The sequence below is a fragment of the Physella acuta genome, unplaced genomic scaffold (genome assembly GCF_028476545.2).
Source record: "Physella acuta isolate Inbredline_101_S28 unplaced genomic scaffold, ASM2847654v3 ptg000283l, whole genome shotgun sequence".
Lineage (NCBI taxonomy): Eukaryota > Metazoa > Mollusca > Gastropoda > Physidae > Physella > Physella acuta.
The window spans coordinates 645627-664107 of record NW_026731802.1 but is presented as its reverse complement, the minus strand read 5'-3'; the positions used below and the strand labels follow the sequence as shown (position 1 = coordinate 664107).

At 42.9% G+C, this 18481-nt stretch overlaps 2 protein-coding genes across 8 annotated transcripts in view; one reads left to right on the top strand and one right to left on the bottom strand.

Annotated features, from left to right (window-relative positions):
- Nucleotides 1-287: 287 nt before the first annotated feature.
- Nucleotides 288-13150, top strand: LOC131939561 (proteasome subunit alpha type-1). Its single transcript, XM_059297949.1, has 11 exons — nt 288-445; nt 3266-3310; nt 6846-6947; nt 8902-9005; nt 9351-9439; nt 10493-10563; nt 11358-11487; nt 12022-12101; nt 12185-12256; nt 12512-12568; nt 12976-13150. The coding sequence occupies exons 1-11, from the start codon at nt 443-445 to the stop codon at nt 13066-13068; spliced, it is 846 nt and encodes a 281-aa protein (XP_059153932.1). The 5' UTR covers nt 288-442; the 3' UTR covers nt 13069-13150.
- Nucleotides 13151-13815: 665 nt separating this feature from the next.
- The window catches only part of LOC131939525 (protein-methionine sulfoxide oxidase mical3a), a 64740-nt gene continuing 60074 nt past the window's right edge, over nt 13816-18481 (bottom strand). For all 7 annotated transcript variants that reach the window (XM_059297868.1, XM_059297867.1, XM_059297864.1 and 4 more), the window contains one exon: nt 13816-14770. In XM_059297868.1, the coding sequence (XP_059153851.1) occupies nt 14641-14770 (130 nt within the window). In that variant the 3' untranslated portion in view covers nt 13816-14640. The remainder of the gene's footprint in view (nt 14771-18481) is intronic.

Genomic DNA, 18481 nt, shown 5'->3' with positions numbered 1-18481 from the left:
AATTATCAAAATGTCTAAAACAAAGACTCGGGAAAATGTGTGAAGTAATTTAACGTTTGTTAAGAAATCATCTAAAAATCTAAAGTAGGCTACACTAATAGGCTACTGCAAGTTACGTTGAGAGATAATAATAATATGTATTATTTGTAATTTTTTTTTAATTGAAACAAAGGTTGAAACGAAATAAGTGTTGACTTATATTTTATACATAAGTAAAAGCATCTTGATTAAAAAATATTTGTGCCATAAATCATTTTTTGGAATTCGTTTAGGGGAGCTGACGTTTTTAAATAAACGCTTTCGGCAAGTAGCGTTACCCTTTGGTGTTTTCGCAAGTCACAGCGGCATTTCATTAGAAAGCTAGATTTATACTTTTCGAAGTCTAAAAATCTAGTTGTTATCTAGTTCAGTCTCCGTAATTAATGACAGTTAATATTTAACAATGGTAAGACGTGTATTGGTTAAGATATTCATTAATTATATTTTGTTAAAATCTAGATCTATCGTTAGTTTTAGGTGCGTAAAAAAATCAGTCGAGTGAAAAAGTAGTAGGCCTAGCAATTTTAGTAGCAAATCATGATAAATTAAAATCGGCCGAGGCTAGATCTAGACTAGTACTTTTAGTAATGTGCGAAAAAGTTGCCTCATTGTTAAGGCTTTAATAGAAGTAACCTATATTTGATCTAGATCTAGGTAAAACTCCATTTTAGAGTATTTTATTCTCTGCTTGTCGTTTACCTCCAGTTGAGCGTATTTTATTATAATAAACAAAACACACCAAAACATTAGGAAAACATGATTTATTTATTAGTTTTTCTTACTATTTGTGAAATCTACTTAATTCTCAATTTAAACATGACAACTGAATAAAAAACGTCCATACTTTATCCTCTAGGCACTAAATTTGGGGGTTGTAGCGAGTTTAGACTAAATTATTGAATTTTAAATTTATTTGTCACTCACAGCTATGATATGACGGATCATCCATGACAACCTGGTTAAAAGTTGAAAGGTTTAACTTTTTAAGTGACCGTGAAATAGATCTAATTTTTTTTCACAAGAGAGTTCCTAAAAGTAGAATTGGCCCGTCTATCGTCGGGTAATATTTTTAGAGGAAAAAAATTTAAGAGAATGTCATCAGAAAAGAATTTAAAAAAAGACAAGACAGAAGTGATTTTTGAATTCTTTTATTTCTTTAATTTTATGACATTTTTTATTGTACAAAAGAGCAAAATAAAAAACCATGCCAGGTAAACGTATCCATTCAAATAGCGGTCACGTGGTCAAAAAAAATTTAAAAAATGTGGTTGTCATTTCTCGGTCGATCTTATAAAAAAACGGTTGAAGATATTTGATTTATTTTTTCATAGAATGATAAAACTAATGATGCTTTACTATGGAAATCAATTTTGTGAGAGGGAGATCTATATTTAAAAAGTTAAATTATTTTGAATGACACCGACTTTAAATTTAGCCTACATTCCCCAAAGCAATTTCTGAAAATGCTTTTCTGGCATATTTAACCTTGCCACCTATAGCATGTTTTTATAACGTGAAAACCCGCCATTTTACTCGTGATAAACATTTTTAAAAGTAATTCTAAGAAGGTCTCTGGAACTAAGTCGAAAAACTCGCCGGAAGTCATGGTCCGATCCTTACGCCATGTTCTGGTTAGCAACCAAGGACGCTTTTAAGTTAGTTAGCCTCCCTATTATTTATTTGTATTGTATTTTTGTTTTCACACATGAATAAAAAGGAATATTTAAAAAACACGAACACATTTTGAGACACACCCAGCGCTGCGTAACAGCTGATTTATTGTTTACTAGCGTGGTGGCGGACGTAGGTATCACGTGATTTAGGTCATGTGTTTGCAAGACCTGTATAAATTTACCAAAAAAAAAAACTTAAACAGGATGGCTGCTAAAGTAAATGAGCTTGGTTGCATCTGATGAAAACATTGCTGGTCTTTATTTTTTACTGAAAAGTTTTAGGCCTAATACAATTACAATTGTTTAAAAACAGGTACATTAATGAAACTTTGAAACATTTTTGTAACTTTCAAAAAATAAATCCTCCTAAACATGTGAAATTATTAATAAAATTTAATGAGTCACCTTTTATTTCACATTAGATTTACTTAATTTAAAAGTAGATAAGAATAATTAGAACAATGTTTAGTAGCAGCAATAATTAGCACATACACTTAAAATAATTAGAAATGCAAAATGGTTAGTAAAACATTATTTAAAATGCAACTAAAATCAATCTATGCACATTTTTGTGCATTAAAACATTGTGTATTAAAAATAATATGGCGCCATATAAATGAAGGTTTACAGTATATCCGGTGGTTTCTGGAATGGCGTGACAGACTAGGCCATGGTTTTACTGTTTTTTACTGCTGTACCTTTCTGGATGGTGATATTACCCAAAATTGTTTCAAAGATTCATTCATGTACCTGTTTTTAAACAGTCAATCGTATTAAAACTTTTCAGTTATAAATAAAGACTTAGTGATGTTTTCATTAGATGCGACCAAGCTCATTTAGGCGCAGTTTTAAAAAACGGAGTGACTTCTCAGAAAAAGATTTTCCCCCCAGTGTCACTATCTGGTCAGCAGAAGATACGAAACTCAATAGTTCTGCACAGTGACCTCAAAATCGGCACGTGTGCAGTGACCTTAATAGCTGCGCTGGGGTTTGGGCTAGAGTTAGGGTTCTGCGGTTTGTAAACACACGCATGCGCAGTACCACAGAAACATCACAGTGGCGGAAGGTGGTAGTTTCTCTCAAGATACACATGTATCATTTTCCGGCTAGAATCTGCCAAAAATTGGCTTGAAGTTTACTAACTATCCTAATTATTATTATAAAACAAATTGTTAAGATCTGGTTGTATGTGTTAAAATCTGTACTGTATGAGACTTCTTATTACTCTAATGCTGACTGAAACATACAGAAGTATAATCAGGGAAATAGAAACCTTCAAGAAACTGGTTTATGAAGTAGAGCCCCATAAATTACCGAACATATTTGCTGTTAAAGTAAAACATCAAGTTTATTCCATGGTAAAGATTTTTGAAGTAAGCTAATGAGAGTATGGATTGGAAGTATAAATGGTTTCTAAGTGGTTTTAGAATCCTGAAGTTATGGACTTTTAGTGATATTTATTAACTTTATTAGCCAACTAGTTCTCTAATCGTTAACTTTCAAAGTTATATCATTGTCTCCTAACATTAACATTCAATAACTTGTTATTTCAGTTTAGAAACCAATATGACAATGATGTTACAGTATGGAGCCCCCAGGTAATTTGTATTTAGAACGTAGGATATGATGTAATGTAGGAGTAATTGTATAATAAATCGTTAAAAGAAGAGGAAATATTGTAAGATTCCTGGTAGCTTATGGATAGATCAATTTTTACAGTTCATGTTTTACACCGTTGTATCTTATAAATAGATGTACAAGTATTTTGAAAATAGCTGTTTTTATAAATTTCTGTTCAAACATAATAGCTGTTGTAATATTTTTTCTTTTTACATTTGTGTGTGGTGGTCTAATGCTGACATGATTGTGTGGTGGTCTAATGCTGACATGATTGTGTGTGGTGGTCTAATGCTGACATGATTGTGTGTGGTGGTCCAATACTGACATGATTGTGTGTGGTGGTCTAATGCTGACATGATTGTGTGGTGGTCTAATACTGTCATGATTGTGTGTGGTGGTCTAATGCTGTCATGATTGTGTGTGGTGGTCTAATACTGACATGATTGTGTGTGGTGGTCTAATACTGACATGATTGTGTGTGGTGGTCCAATACTGACATGATTGTGTGGTGGTCTAATGCTGTCATGATTGTGTGTGGTGGTCTAATGCTGACATGATTGTGTGTGGTGGTCTAATGCTGACATGATTGTGTGTGGTGGTCTAATACTGACATGATTGTGTGTGGTGGTCTAATGCTGACATGATGGTGTGTGGTGGTCTAATGCTGATGTGTTTGTGTGTGGTGGTCTAATGCTGATGTGTTTGTGTGTGGTGGTCTAATGCTGTCATGATTGTGTGTGGTGGTCCAATACTGACATGATTGTGTGTGGTGGTCTAATACTGACATGATTGTGTGTGGTGGTCTAATGCTGATGTGTTTGTGTGTGGTGGTCTAATGCTGATGTGTTTGTGTGTGGTGGTCTAATGCTGATGTGTTTGTGTGTGGTGGTCTAATACTGACATGATTGTGTGTGGTGGTCTAATACTGACATGATTGTGTGTGGTGGTCTAATACTGACATGATTGTGTGTGGTGGTCTAATGCTGATGTGTTTGTGTGTGGTGGTCTAATACTGATGTGTTTGTGTGTGGTGGTCTAATACTGACATGATTGTGTGTGGTGGTCTAATGCTGACATGATTGTGTGTGGTGGTCTAATACTGACATGATTGTGTGTGGTGGTCTAATACTGATGTGTTTGTGTGTGGTGGTCTAATACTGACATGTTTGTGTGTGGTGGTCTAATGCTGATGTGTTTGTGTGTGGTGGTCTAATGCTGACATGATTGTGTGTGGTGGTCTAATGCTGATGTGTTTGTGTGTGGTGGTCTAATGCTGATGTGATTGTGTGTGGTGGTCTAATGCTGATGTGTTTGTGTGTGGTGGTCTAATGCTGACATGATTGTGTGGTGGTCTAATGCTGACATGATTGTGTGGTGGTCTAATGCTGACATGATTGTGTGTGGTGGTCTAATGCTGATGTGTTTGTGTGTGGTGGTCTAATGCTGACATGATTGTGTGTGGTGGTCTAATGCTGACATGATTGTGTGTGGTGGTCTAATGCTGACATGATTGTGTGTGGTGGTCTAATGCTGATGTGTTTGTGTGTGGTGGTCTAATACTGACATGATTGTGTGTGGTGGTCTAATACTGACATGATTGTGTGTGGTGGTCTAATACTGACATGATTGTGTGTGGTGGTCTAATGCTGATGTGTTTGTGTGTGGTGGTCTAATACTGATGTGTTTGTGTGTGGTGGTCTAATACTGACATGATTGTGTGTGGTGGTCTAATGCTGACATGATTGTGTGTGGTGGTCTAATACTGACATGATTGTGTGTGGTGGTCTAATACTGATGTGTTTGTGTGTGGTGGTCTAATACTGACATGTTTGTGTGTGGTGGTCTAATGCTGATGTGTTTGTGTGTGGTGGTCTAATGCTGACATGATTGTGTGTGGTGGTCTAATGCTGATGTGTTTGTGTGTGGTGGTCTAATGCTGATGTGATTGTGTGTGGTGGTCTAATGCTGATGTGTTTGTGTGTGGTGGTCTAATGCTGACATGATTGTGTGGTGGTCTAATGCTGACATGATTGTGTGGTGGTCTAATGCTGACATGATTGTGTGTGGTGGTCTAATGCTGATGTGTTTGTGTGTGGTGGTCTAATGCTGACATGATTGTGTGTGGTGGTCTAATGCTGACATGATTGTGTGTGGTGGTCTAATGCTGACATGATTGTGTGTGGTGGTCTAATGCTGATGTGTTTGTGTGTGGTGGTCTAATGCTGACATGATTGTGTGTGGTGGTCTAATGCTGATGTGTTTGTGTGTGGTGGTCTAATACTGATGTGTTTGTGTGTGGTGGTCTAATGCTGATGTGTTTGTGTGTGGTGGTCTAATGCTGATGTGTTTGTGTGTGGTGGTCTAATGCTGATGTGTTTGTGTGTGGTGGTCTAATACTGACATGATTGTGTGTGGTGGTCTAATGCTGACATGATTGTGTGTGGTGGTCTAATGCTGATGTGTTTGTGTGTGGTGGTCTAATGCTGACATGATTGTGTGTGGTGGTCTAATGCTGACATGATTGTGTGTGGTGGTCTAATGCTGACATGATTGTGTGTGGTGGTCTAATGCTGATGTGTTTGTGTGTGGTGGTCTAATGCTGATGTGTTTGTGTGTGGTGGTCTAATGCTGATGTGTTTGTGTGTGGTGGTCTAATGCTGATGTGTTTGTGTGTGGTGGTCTAATGCTGATGTGTTTGTGTGTGGTGGTCTAATACTGATGTGTTTGTGTGTGGTGGTCTAATGCTGATGTGTTTGTGTGTGGTGGTCTAATGCTGATGTGTTTGTGTGTGGTGGTCTAATGCTGATGTGTTTGTGTGTGGTGGTCTAATACTGACATGATTGTGTGTGGTGGTCTAATGCTGACATGATTGTGTGTGGTGGTCTAATGCTGATGTGTTTGTGTGTGGTGGTCTAATGCTGACATGATTGTGTGTGGTGGTCTAATGCTGACATGATTGTGTGTGGTGGTCTAATGCTGACATGATTGTGTGTGGTGGTCTAATGCTGATGTGTTTGTGTGTGGTGGTCTAATGCTGATGTGTTTGTGTGTGGTGGTCTAATGCTGATGTGTTTGTGTGTGGTGGTCTAATGCTGATGTGTTTGTGTGTGGTGGTCTAATGCTGATGTGTTTGTGTGTGGTGGTCTAATGCTGATGTGTTTGTGTGTGGTGGTCTAATGCTGATGTGTTTGTGTGTGGTGGTCTAATACTGACATGATTGTGTGTGGTGGTCTAATACTGACATGATTGTGTGTGGTGGTCTAATGCTGACATGATTGTGTGTGGTGGTCTAATGCTGATGTGTTTGTGTGTGGTGGTCTAATGCTGATGTGTTTGTGTGTGGTGGTCTAATGCTGATGTGTTTGTGTGTGGTGGTCTAATGCTGATGTGTTTGTGTGTGGTGGTCTAATGCTGATGTGTTTGTGTGTGGTGGTCTAATGCTGATGTGTTTGTGTGTGGTGGTCTAATGCTGACATGATTGTGTGTGGTGGTCTAATGCTGATGTGTTTGTAGGGAAGGATCCACCAGCTGGAATATGCCATGGAGGCTGTCAAACAAGGCTCAGCTTGTGTGGGGTTAAAGTCCAAGACTCATGCTGTCTTAGTAGCACTTAAGGTAGGCTAGAGACACGTTGTGATGTACTAGTAGCACTTAAGGTAGGCTAGAGACACATTGTGATGTACTAGTAGCACTTAAGGTAGGCTAGAGACACGTTGTGATGTACTAGTAGCACTTAAGGTAGGCTAGAGACACGTTGTGATGTACTAGTAGCACTTAAGGTAGGCTAGAGACACATTGTGATGTACTAGTAGCACTTAAGGTAGGCTAGAGACACGTTGTGATGTACTAGTAGCACTTAAGGTAGGCTAGAGACACATTGTGATGTACTAGTAGCACTTAAGGTAGGCTAGAGACACATTGTGATGTACTAGTAGCACTTAAGGTAGGCTAGAGACACATTGTGATGTACTAGTAGCACTTAAGGTAGGCTAGAGACACATTGTGATGTACTAGTAGCACTTAAGGTAGGCTAGAGACACATTGTGATGTACTAGTAGCACTTAAGATAGGCTAGAGACACATTGTGATGTACTAGTAGCACTTAAGGTAGGCTAGAGACACATTGTGATGTACTAGTAGCACTTAAGGTAGGCTAGAGACACATTGTGATGTACTAGTAGCACTTAAGGTAGGCTAGAGACACATTGTGATGTACTAGTAGCACTTAAGGTAGGCTAGAGACACATTGTGATGTACTAGTAGCACTTAAGGTAGGCTAGAGACACATTGTGATGTACTAGTAGCACTTAAGGTAGGCTAGAGACACATTGTGATGTACTAGTAGCACTTAAGGTAGGCTAGAGACACATTGTGATGTACTAGTAGCACTTAAGGTAGGCTAGAGACACATTGTGATGTACTAGTAGCACTTAAGGTAGGCTAGAGACACATTGTGATGTACTAGTAGCACTTAAGGTAGGCTAGAGACACATTGTGATGTACTAGTAGCACTTAAGGTAGGCTAGAGACACATTGTGATGTACTAGTAGCACTTAAGGTAGGCTAGAGACACATTGTGATGTACTAGTAGCACTTAAGGTAGGCTAGAGACACATTGTGATGTCCTAGTAGCACTTAATGTAGGCTAGAGACACATTGTGATGTCCTAGTAGCACTTAAGGTAGGCTAGAGACACATTGTGATGTCCTAGTAGCACTTAAGGTAGGCTAGAGACACATTGTGATGTACTAGTAGCACTTAAGGTAGGCTAGAGACACATTGTGATGTCCTAGTAGCACTTAAGGTAGGCTAGAGACACATTGTGATGTACTAGTAGCACTTAAGGTAGGCTAGAGACACATTGTGATGTACTAGTAGCACTTAAGGTAGGCTAGAGACACATTGTGATGTACTAGTAGCACTTAAGGTAGGCTAGAGACACATTGTGATGTACTAGTAGCACTTAAGGTAGGCTAGAGACACATTGTGATGTACTAGTAGCACTTAAGGTAGGCTAGAGACACATTGTGATGTACTAGTAGCACTTAAGGTAGGCTAGAGACACATTGTGATGTACTAGTAGCACTTAAGGTAGGCTAGAGACACATTGTGATGTCCTAGTAGCACTTAATGTAGGCTAGAGACACATTGTGATGTACTAGTAGCACTTAAGGTAGGCTAGAGACACATTGTGATGTACTAGTGGCACTTAAGGTAGGCTAGAGACACATTGTGATGTACTAGTAGCACTTAAGGTAGGCTAGAGACACATTGTGATGTACTAGTAGCACTTAAGGTAGGCTAGAGACACATTGTGATGTACTAGTAGCACTTAAGGTAGGCTAGAGACACTTTGTGATGTCCTAGTAGCACTTAAGGTAGGCTAGAGACACATTGTGATGTACTAGTAAGCTAGAGACACATGTGGCATTTATGTCTGGAAAATGACATTTTATAATGTTGCTCATTTACAATCTTTTTTAACTTTTTTAAACATGTATATTTAAAAGATCAAATATTGCTTATTAACAGCCGCTGTTTATTTAATCTAGCCACATTTTACTTTCAGCGTGCTCCCTCAGAACTATCAGCCCATCAGAAAAAAATTTTGCCCATTGATGATCACATAGCAGTCTCCATTGCTGGTCTAACAGCTGATGCTAGGTTGCTGTGGTAGGTTCAGTCTGGCTGGAGGCTGTTGTTAGATCATTAGAACATTACACTTGTTCTTAGTACTTGGCTACATTCAACAACCAGTTATATAAATGAGTCTATGATGCTCCGGGATGTCCCTTGTGCAGCTTGACCAATGAGCTGACTTGTGGTTCGAAGGTGGACGCTCTGGAAATCAATTTGGATAATTGTACACTATGTCAGAAAGTTTTTAGTTAGAGCTTTGGAATGCATAATAGACGAAGGGGAATAACTCAATATTTAAGCTATATTACATGCATGTGTATTTGATTTTATAACTTTAAATATTTATGTGTAATTTATTTATATCAACATTTGTTTCAGTAATTACATGAGGAATGAATGCTTGAACTCGCGCTGGGCTTACAATACACCTCTAGCTATATCCCGTCTAGTTGCTGCTGTTGGGAGTAGTATCCTTGTTCTATAAATAGTTTAACATTCATCTACCTATCTACTCTACTAGTTGTATGGCTTGTAGTAAAGTTTTATGTTCTTTAAGTTGTTGAAACATTCATCTACCTATCTACTCTACTAGTTGTATGGCTTGTAGTAAATTTTTATGTTCTTTAAGTTGTTGAATCATTCATCTACCTATCTACTCTACTAGTTGTATGGTTTGTAGTAAAGTTTTATGTTCTTTAAGTTGTTGAATCATTCATCTACCTATCTACTCTACTAGTTGTATGGCTTGTAGTAAATTTTTATGTTCTTTAAGTTGTTGAATCATTCATCTACCTATCTACTCTACTAGTTGTATGGCTTGTAGTAAATTTTTATGTTCTTTAAGTTGTTGAATCATTCATCTACCTATCTACTCTACTAGTTGTATGGTTTGTAGTAAAGTTTTATGTTCTTTAAGTTGTTGAATCATTCATCTACCTATCTACTCTACTAGTTGTATGGCTTGTAGTAAAGTTTTATGTTCTTTAAGTTGTTGAATCATTCATCTACCTATCTACTCTACTAGTTGTATGGCTTGTAGTAAATTTTTATGTTCTTTAAGTTGTTGAATCATTCATCTACCTATCTACTCTACTAGTTGTATGGTTTGTAGTAAAGTTTTATGTTCTTTAAGTTGTTGAATCATTCATCTACCTATCTACTCTACTAGTTGTATGGCTTGTAGTAAAGTTTTATGTTCTTTAAGTTGTTGAAACATTCATCTACCTATCTACTCTACTAGTTGTATGGCTTGTAGTAGAGCTTTATGTTCTTTAAGTTGTTGAATCATTCATCTACCTATCTACTCTACTAGTTGTATGGCTTGTAGTAAAGTTTTATGTTCTTTAAGTTGTTGAATCATTCATCTACCTATCTACTCTACTAGTTGTATGGCTTGTAGTAAAGTTTTATGTTCTTTAAGTTGTTGAATCATTCATCTACCTATCTACTCTACTAGTTGTATGGCTTGTAGTAAAGTTTTATGTTACTGTCCTGGTGTAAATACTTAACTGAGTGAACAGAATCTCAGATCCCAACTCAGAGGTATGGCCGCAGACCTTTTGGTGTGGGCTTGTTGGTAGCTGGCTATGATGTAAGACATTGTTTGTCCAATTTTTTTCTTCTTTATAGTAATATTTACATTAGAATTTAGGAGATAATATAGCAATATTTACATTAGAATTTAGGAGCTAAAAGATAAGTTTAGGTTTAAAAAAAATATGTACCAGGCCCACATGGCACACATTTAGCTGTCAACTATTATAATTGTAACCAGGCCCACATGGCACACATTTAGCTGTCAACTATTATAATTGTAACCAGGCCCACATGCCACACATTTAGCTGTCAACTATTATAATTGTAACCAGGCCCACATGGCACACATTTAGCTGTCAACTATTATAATTGTAACCAGGCCCACATGGCACACATTTAGCTGTCAACTATTATAATTGTAACCAGGCCCACATGGCACACATTTAGCTGTCAACTATTATAATTGTAACCAGACCCACATGCCACACATTTAGCTGTCAACTATTATAATTGTAACCAGGCCCACATGGCACACATTTAGCTGTCAACTATTATAATTGTAACCAGGCCCACATGGCACATATTTAGCTGTCAACTATTATAATTGTAACCAGGCCCACATGGCACACATTTAGCTGTCAACTATTATAATTGTAACCAGGCCCACATGGCACACATTTAGCTGTCAACTATTATAATTGTAACCAGGCCCACATGGCACACATTTAGCTGTCAACTATTATAATTGTAACCAGGCCCACATGGCACACATTTAGCTGTCAACTATTATAATTGTAACCAGGCCCACATGGCACACATTTAGCTGTCAACTGTTATAATTGTAACCAGGCCCAAGGACCACACATCTACCAGACTTGCCCCTCTGCCAACTTCTATGACTGTAAGGCCATGGCTATAGGAGCAAGGTCCCAGTCAGCCAGGACATACCTTGAAAAACACTTGGATGTTTTCCCTGACTGTAAGTACAACATGCAGGTTAACTTTAGTTTACCCTGACTGTAAGTACAACATGCAGGTTAACTTTAGTTTTCCCTGACTGTAAGTACAACATGCAAGTTAACTTTAGTTTTCCCTGACTGTAAGTACAACATGCAGGTTAACTTTAGTTTTCCCTGACTGAAAGTACAACATGCAGGTTAACTTTAGTTTTCCCTGACTGAAAGTACAACATGCAGGTTAACTTTAGTTTTCCCTGACTGTAAGTACAACATGCAAGTTAACTTTAGTTTTCCCTGACTGTAAGTACAACATGCAAGTTAACTTTAGTTTTCCCTGACTGTAAGTACAACATGCAGGTTAACTTTAGTTTTCCCTGACTGAAAGTACAACATGCAGGTTAACTTAACTTTTCCTTGACTGCTAGCTTTTAAGGTATGATATGATTATATTAAGACTGTTTTGTGATGTCAGCATTATTATGTGTACATTATAAAGACAAAATCTATGTATGAAGCTGAAGTACCTATAACATAGAAAATGTATTTTGTTGAAGGTGTTCTTGAGGAGTTGGTCAAGCACGGATTGAGGGCATTGAGGGACACATTACCACAGGAAGTCGACCTCACACCTAAGGTATTTCTCACTCTCTCCTGGGATCAAATGCCCACAAATGCTTTCGTTGTGTCTAATTTTGACTCTCTTACTTCCTGTTTTAGAACTGTTCCATTGGTATTGTATCTAAGGACACCAAATTTGCCATCTTGGATGATGATGATGTTGCACCATATGTATCCTTTAGTCTTCAAATCCATTTGCTTATTACGTAACTAAACTAGCACTTGTTTCTGATGGACCAATTTAATCTTGTATTCTAATCATTGCGTGACCCCAACAATGTCAGCTCTTGTGAGTGTGGTAGTTATGAACTATGTTGGGTGTGTGTAGTTATGAACTATGTTGGGTGTGTGTAGTCTACTAGATAAAGGAGTGTTACAGCCAGCAATAAGTGTTAAAATTTCTATGTTGGCCTTAACCGTGCACAGCTGAACATGATTGAGGGTGAAGAAAGAACTGTCAGACCACAGGCAGAGGAAGCTGAGGTAATTGCTTCATGTTGTGTATGGGACCCAGTGTTATAGCTTCATGTTGTGTATGGGACCCAGTGTTATAGCTTCATGTTGTGTATGGGACCCAGTGTTATAGCTTCATGTTGTGTATGGGACCCAGTGTTATAGCTTCATGTTGTGTATGGGACCCAGTGTTATAGCTTCATGTTGATTATGGGACCCAGTGTTATAGTTTCATGTTGTGTATGGGACCCAGTGTTATAGCTTCATGTTGTGTATGGGACCCAGTGCTATAGCTTCATGTTGTGTATGGGACCCAGTGTTATAGCTTCATGTGTATGGGACCCAGTGTTATAGCTTCATGTTGTGTATGGGACCCAGTGTTATAGCTTCATGTTCTACATGACCCACTGGGTACAAGTACTTTACAACTTTTTCAGCAACCAATGGATGCTGATGATCAAGCAGGAGCTGCACCTATTGACCCTTTGCCCGTTGACCCCCAGGCTGTAGATGACACTATGGACCAGTAAATAGGAGAGGTTGTTGGCATATCAAATACTGCCTGTGGTGTGTCGTTTTTTTTTGACATTTGTATTAAACAATTCATCCTCATTTGTTTTGTATTTTGTCTGCAAAATTTCATTAAAGTAACATTTTTAAAAAGTTTTGTAAAGTTATTTTATTTTTCTTATGACATTAAAGCATTAATTTATTCCAATGTGTAGAAAAAAATCTGCAACCTTACATACAGCATTCTTGAAGGGGGATAATTTACATTTCAAACAAAATTGGAAGTAACAGGAATCTATCACAAACAGTCCTTACAGACATATCACATATTGCACTTGACCAATTCATTAGTTAAAAACCTTTAAACCAGGGGTCTCCAAACTTTTTAGTCCGAGGGCCGCATTAGCAATCAAATTTCAGTTCGGGGGCCAGTTTCTTCCAGGCATGTCTTTGATTTTTCTGGGCAAAGTTCCTAAGCCATCACCAACAAAAGTTTTTTCCATGGACAAAAAGATTGCCGCGGGCCGGATGAGAGGACATCGCGGGCCGCATCCGGCCCGCGGGCCGTAGTTTGGAGACCCCTGCTTTAAACCAACATACAAATGGATGCAGTCAGTGGGAAGCAACTGACAAAACTAGCAGTTTCTCTAGTGGATATGTAGTCTAGTACCATTTTTTCCAGCCTTCTGTAAGACTTGAACCACCTCTCAAATAGGGGGAACTGCCCAAACTTTCAGTGTTGAGTAGCTGTAACTGTAAGGAAAACGTGCGACCCACTGTAAATTTACAAAAACAAATCTCCAAACCTACACATTAAAAAAATTAACTCACATATAAATAGTGGAGAACTGAATACATAAATTACATTCAGGCAGGGATGCCCATGGTGAGAGATATATTGTGCTACAGTTCTACCAGTGACTAGTTTACAACAACACTAGCTCATGGACTGGACAAAACAACACTAGCTCATGGACTGGACAACACAACACTAGCTCATATAGGCCAGATGCATATTATACTGAGATAGTTTGTCACAGTGAGATTCTGATTAGATCTATTGCTCACAAATACATGTCAGTTGTAGTGTCACATATGGGCTGTTAGTGGAGTTAAAACTTGATTAAATAAAACGAGATTGTTGGTCTTAGTGTGTTGGACATGTATTAGCACAGAAATGTAGATCCACCAATTGCATGTAGGCAGGTCTACCTGTACATACATGACATTAGAATGGCTGCATAACATTGCACAAGAATTTGATCATATACATACATACATATTGCATAAGGAGAGTACATTTCAATTTTTGTAACTTGTCAGTCTTGGTGTGAATGGGCGGTCAAAGATTTAGTAGTGTGTTGGGGTGTACTAAACAAAGATTGCTTGATGTGCAGTCAACTAACTCATGCTACATCATTGGTGGAATGCACTGTTTGCAAGCCTGGAAGAACTTGAGATGTGACAATTCAAGCAGTATTTCTTATTGTGACAATGCAAGCAGTATATTGTATTGCAACAACTCAAGCAGTATATCTTATAGCTTTAGCAACATGTTGAGGCAGTAGAAGCAACTAAATTTGTGACAAAGATCAAAGTGGAACAGGTGAAGTAGAATCAATGAGTTTTTTCCGCTCATGTCTAGTGTCATAGCTGAGGGGAGACAATAAAAATCCTTTCTGTGCCATGATAGTCTTGAGTTCTGTGTCTTCCTTTTGCTCCCTGAAACCAGAAAAGCAAAACATAATGGACACATTACAACATGTCAATAAAAACTTTTTATTAGTGTTCTACAAAACTTTTAAAAATACAACAGCCATTTAAGCCATAGAACAAAAAATCTAATTAAGAATATGACAACATGTGTACTCCCACCCTCCCCCAACTACCTGAGCCTCCTACCCTCCCCCAACTACCTGAGCCTCCTACCCTCCCCCAACTACCTGAGCCTCCTACCCTCCCCCAACTACCTGAGCCTCCTACCCTCCCCCAACTACCTGAGCCTCCCACCCTCCCCCAACTACCTGAGCCTCCTACCCTCCCCCAACTACCTGAGCCTCCTACCCTCCCCCAACTACCTGAGCCTCCCACCCTCCCCCAACTACCTGAGCCTCCTACCCTCCCCCAACTACCTGAGTCTGTCCTCCCCCAACTACCTGAGCCCTCCTACCCTCCCCCAACTACCTGAGCCTCCTACCCTCCCCCAACTACCTGAGCCTCCTACCCTCCCCCAACTACCTGAGCCTCCCACCCTCCCCCAACTACCTGAGCCTCCTACCCTCCCCCAACTACCTGAGCCTCCTACCCTCCCCCAACTACCTGAGCCTCCTACCCTCCCCCAACTACCTGAGCCTCCTACCCTCCCCCAGCTACCTGAGCCTCCTACCCTCCCCCAACTACCTGAGCCTCCCCCAACTACCTGAGCCTCCTACCCTCCCCCAACTACCTGAGCCTGTCCTCCCCCAACTACCTGAGCCTGTCCTCCCCCAACTACCTGAGCCTCCCCCAACTACCTGAGCCTCCTACCCTCCCCCAACTACCTGAGCCTCCTACCCTCCCCCAACTACCTGAGCCTCCTACCCTCCCCCAACTACCAGAGCCTCCTACCCTCCCCCAACTACCTGAGCCTCCTACCCTCCCCCAACTACCTGAGCCTCCCACCCTCCCCCAACTACCTGAGCCTCCCACCCTCCCCCAACTACCTGAGCCTCCTACCCTCCCCCAACTACCTGAGCCTCCTACCCTCCCCCAACTACCTGAGCCTCCTACCCTCCCCCAACTACCTGAGCCTCCCACCCTCCCCCAACTACCTGAGCCTCCCCCAACTACCTGAGCCTCCTACCCTCCCCCAACTACCTGAGCCTCCTACCCTCCCCCAACTACCTGAGCCTCCTACCCTCCCCCAACTACCTGAGCCTCCCCCAACTACCTGAGCCTCCTACCCTCCCCCAACTACCTGAGCCTGTCCTCCCCCAACTACCTGAGCCTGTCCTCCCCCAACTACCTGAGCCTCCCCCAACTACCTGAGCCTCCTACCCTCCCCCAACTACCTGAGCCTCCTACCCTCCCCCAACTACCTGAGCCTCCTACCCTCCCCCAACTACCAGAGCCTCCTACCCTCCCCCAACTACCTGAGCCTCCTACCCTCCCCCAACTACCTGAGCCTCCCACCCTCCCCCAACTACCTGAGCCTCCCACCCTCCCCCAACTACCTGAGCCTCCTACCCTCCCCCAACTACCTGAGCCTCCTACCCTCCCCCAACTACCTGAGCCTCCTACCCTCCCCCAACTACCTGAGCCTCCTACCCTCCCCCAACTACCTGAGCCTCCTACCCTCCCCCAACTACCAGAGCCTCCTACCCTCCCCCAACTACCTGAGCCTCCCACCCTCCCCCAACTACCAGAGCCTCCTACCCTCCCCCAACTACCTGAGCCTCCTACCCTCCCCCAACTACCAGAGCCTCCTACCCTCCCCCAACTACCTGAGCCTCCTACCCTCCCCCAACTACCTGAGCCTCCTACCCTCCCCCAACTACCTGAGCCCTCCTACCCTCCCCCAACTACCTGAGCCTCCTACCCTCCCCCAACTACCTGAGCCTCCCACCCTCCCCCAACTACCTGAGCCTCCCCCAACTACCTGAGCCTCCCACCCTCCCCCAACTACCTGAGCCTCCCACCCTCCCCCAACTACCTGAGCCTCCCACCCTCCCCCAACTACCTGAGCCTCCTACCCTCCCCCAACTACCTGAGCCTCCTACCCTCCCCCAACTACCTGAGCCTCCTACCCTCCCCCAACTACCTGAGCCTCCTACCCTCCCCCAACTACCTGAGCCCTCCTACCCTCCCCCAACTACCTGAGCCTCCTACCCTCCCCCAACTACCTGAGCCTCCTACCCTCCCCCAACTACCTGAGCCTCCCACCCTCCCCCAACTACCTGAGCCTCCTACCCTCCCCCAACTACCTGAGTCTGTCCTCCCCCAACTACCTGAGCCCTCCTACCCTCCCCCAACTACCTGAGCCTCCTACCCTCCCCCAACTACCTGAGCCTCCTACCCTCCCCCAACTACCTGAGCCTCCTACCCTCCCCCAACTACCTGAGCCTCCTACCCTCCCCCAACTACCTGAGCCTCCTACCCTCCCCCAACTACCTGAGCCTCCCACCCTCCCCCAACTACCTGAGCCTCCTACCCTCCCCCAACTACCTGAGCCTCCTACCCTCCCCCAACTACCTGAGCCTCCTACCCTCCCCCAACTACCTGAGCCTCCTACCCTCCCCCAACTACCTGAGCCTCCTACCCTCCCCCAACTACCTGAGCCTCCTACCCTCCCCCAACTACCTGAGCCTCCCCCAACTACCTGAGCCTCCCACCCTCCCCCAACTACCTGAGCCCTCCTACCCTCCCCCAACTACCTGAGCCTCCCACCCTCCCCCAACTACCTGAGCCCTCCTACCCTCCCCCAACTACCTGAGCCTCCTACCCTCCCCCAACTACCTGAGCCTCCTACCCTCCCCCAACTACCTGAGCCTCCTACCCTCCCCCAACTACCTGAGCCTCCTACCCTCCCCCAACTACCTGAGTCTGTCCTCCCCCAACTACCTGAGCCCTCCTACCCTCCCCCAACTACCTGAGCCTCCTACCCTCCCCCAACTACCTGAGCCTCCCACCCTCCCCCAACTACCTGAGCCTCCCCCAACTACCTGAGCCTCCCACCCTCCCCCAACTACCTGAGCCTCCCACCCTCCCCCAACTACCTGAGCCTCCCACCCTCCCCCAACTACCTGAGCCTCCCCCAACTACCTGAGCCTCCTACCCTCCCCCAACTACCTGAGCCTCCTACCCTCCCCCAACTACCTGAGCCTCCTACCCTCCCCCAACTACCTGAGCCTCCTACCCTCCCCCAACTACCTGAGCCTCCTACCCTCCCCCAACTACCTGAGCCTCCTACCCTCCCCCAACTACCTGAGCCTCCTACCCTCCCCCAACTACCTGAGCCTCCTACCCTCCCCCAACTACCTGAGCCTCCTACCCTCCCCCAACTACCTGAGCCTCCTACCCTCCCCCAACTACCTGAGCCTCCTACCCTCCCCCAACTACCAGAGCCTCCTACCCTCCCCCAACTACCTGAGCCTCCCCCAACTACCTGAGCCTCCCACCCTCCCCCAACTACCTGAGCCTCCTACCCTCCCCCAACTACCTGAGCCTCCCACCCTCCCCCAACTACCTGAGCCTCCCCCAACTACCTGAGCCTCCTACCCTCCCCCAACTACCTGAGCCTCCCCCAACTACCTGAGCCTCCTACCCTCCCCCAACTACCTGAGCCTCCCCCAACTACCTGAGCCTCCTACCCTCCCCCAACTACCTGAGCCTCCTACCCTCCCCCAACTACCCGAGCCTCCTACCCTCCCCCAACTACCTGAGCCTCCCACCCTC

What these genes read in the sequence shown, in the direction of transcription:
- LOC131939561 (XM_059297949.1), top strand. An exon ending in TGTTGGTAGCTGGCTATGAT is followed by an intron (nt 10,564 to 11,357) that starts GTAAGACATTGT and finishes AATTGTAACCAG; the next exon opens with GCCCAAGGACCACACATCTA. An exon ending in AAGTCGACCTCACACCTAAG is followed by an intron (nt 12,102 to 12,184) that starts GTATTTCTCACT and finishes TTCCTGTTTTAG; the next exon opens with AACTGTTCCATTGGTATTGT.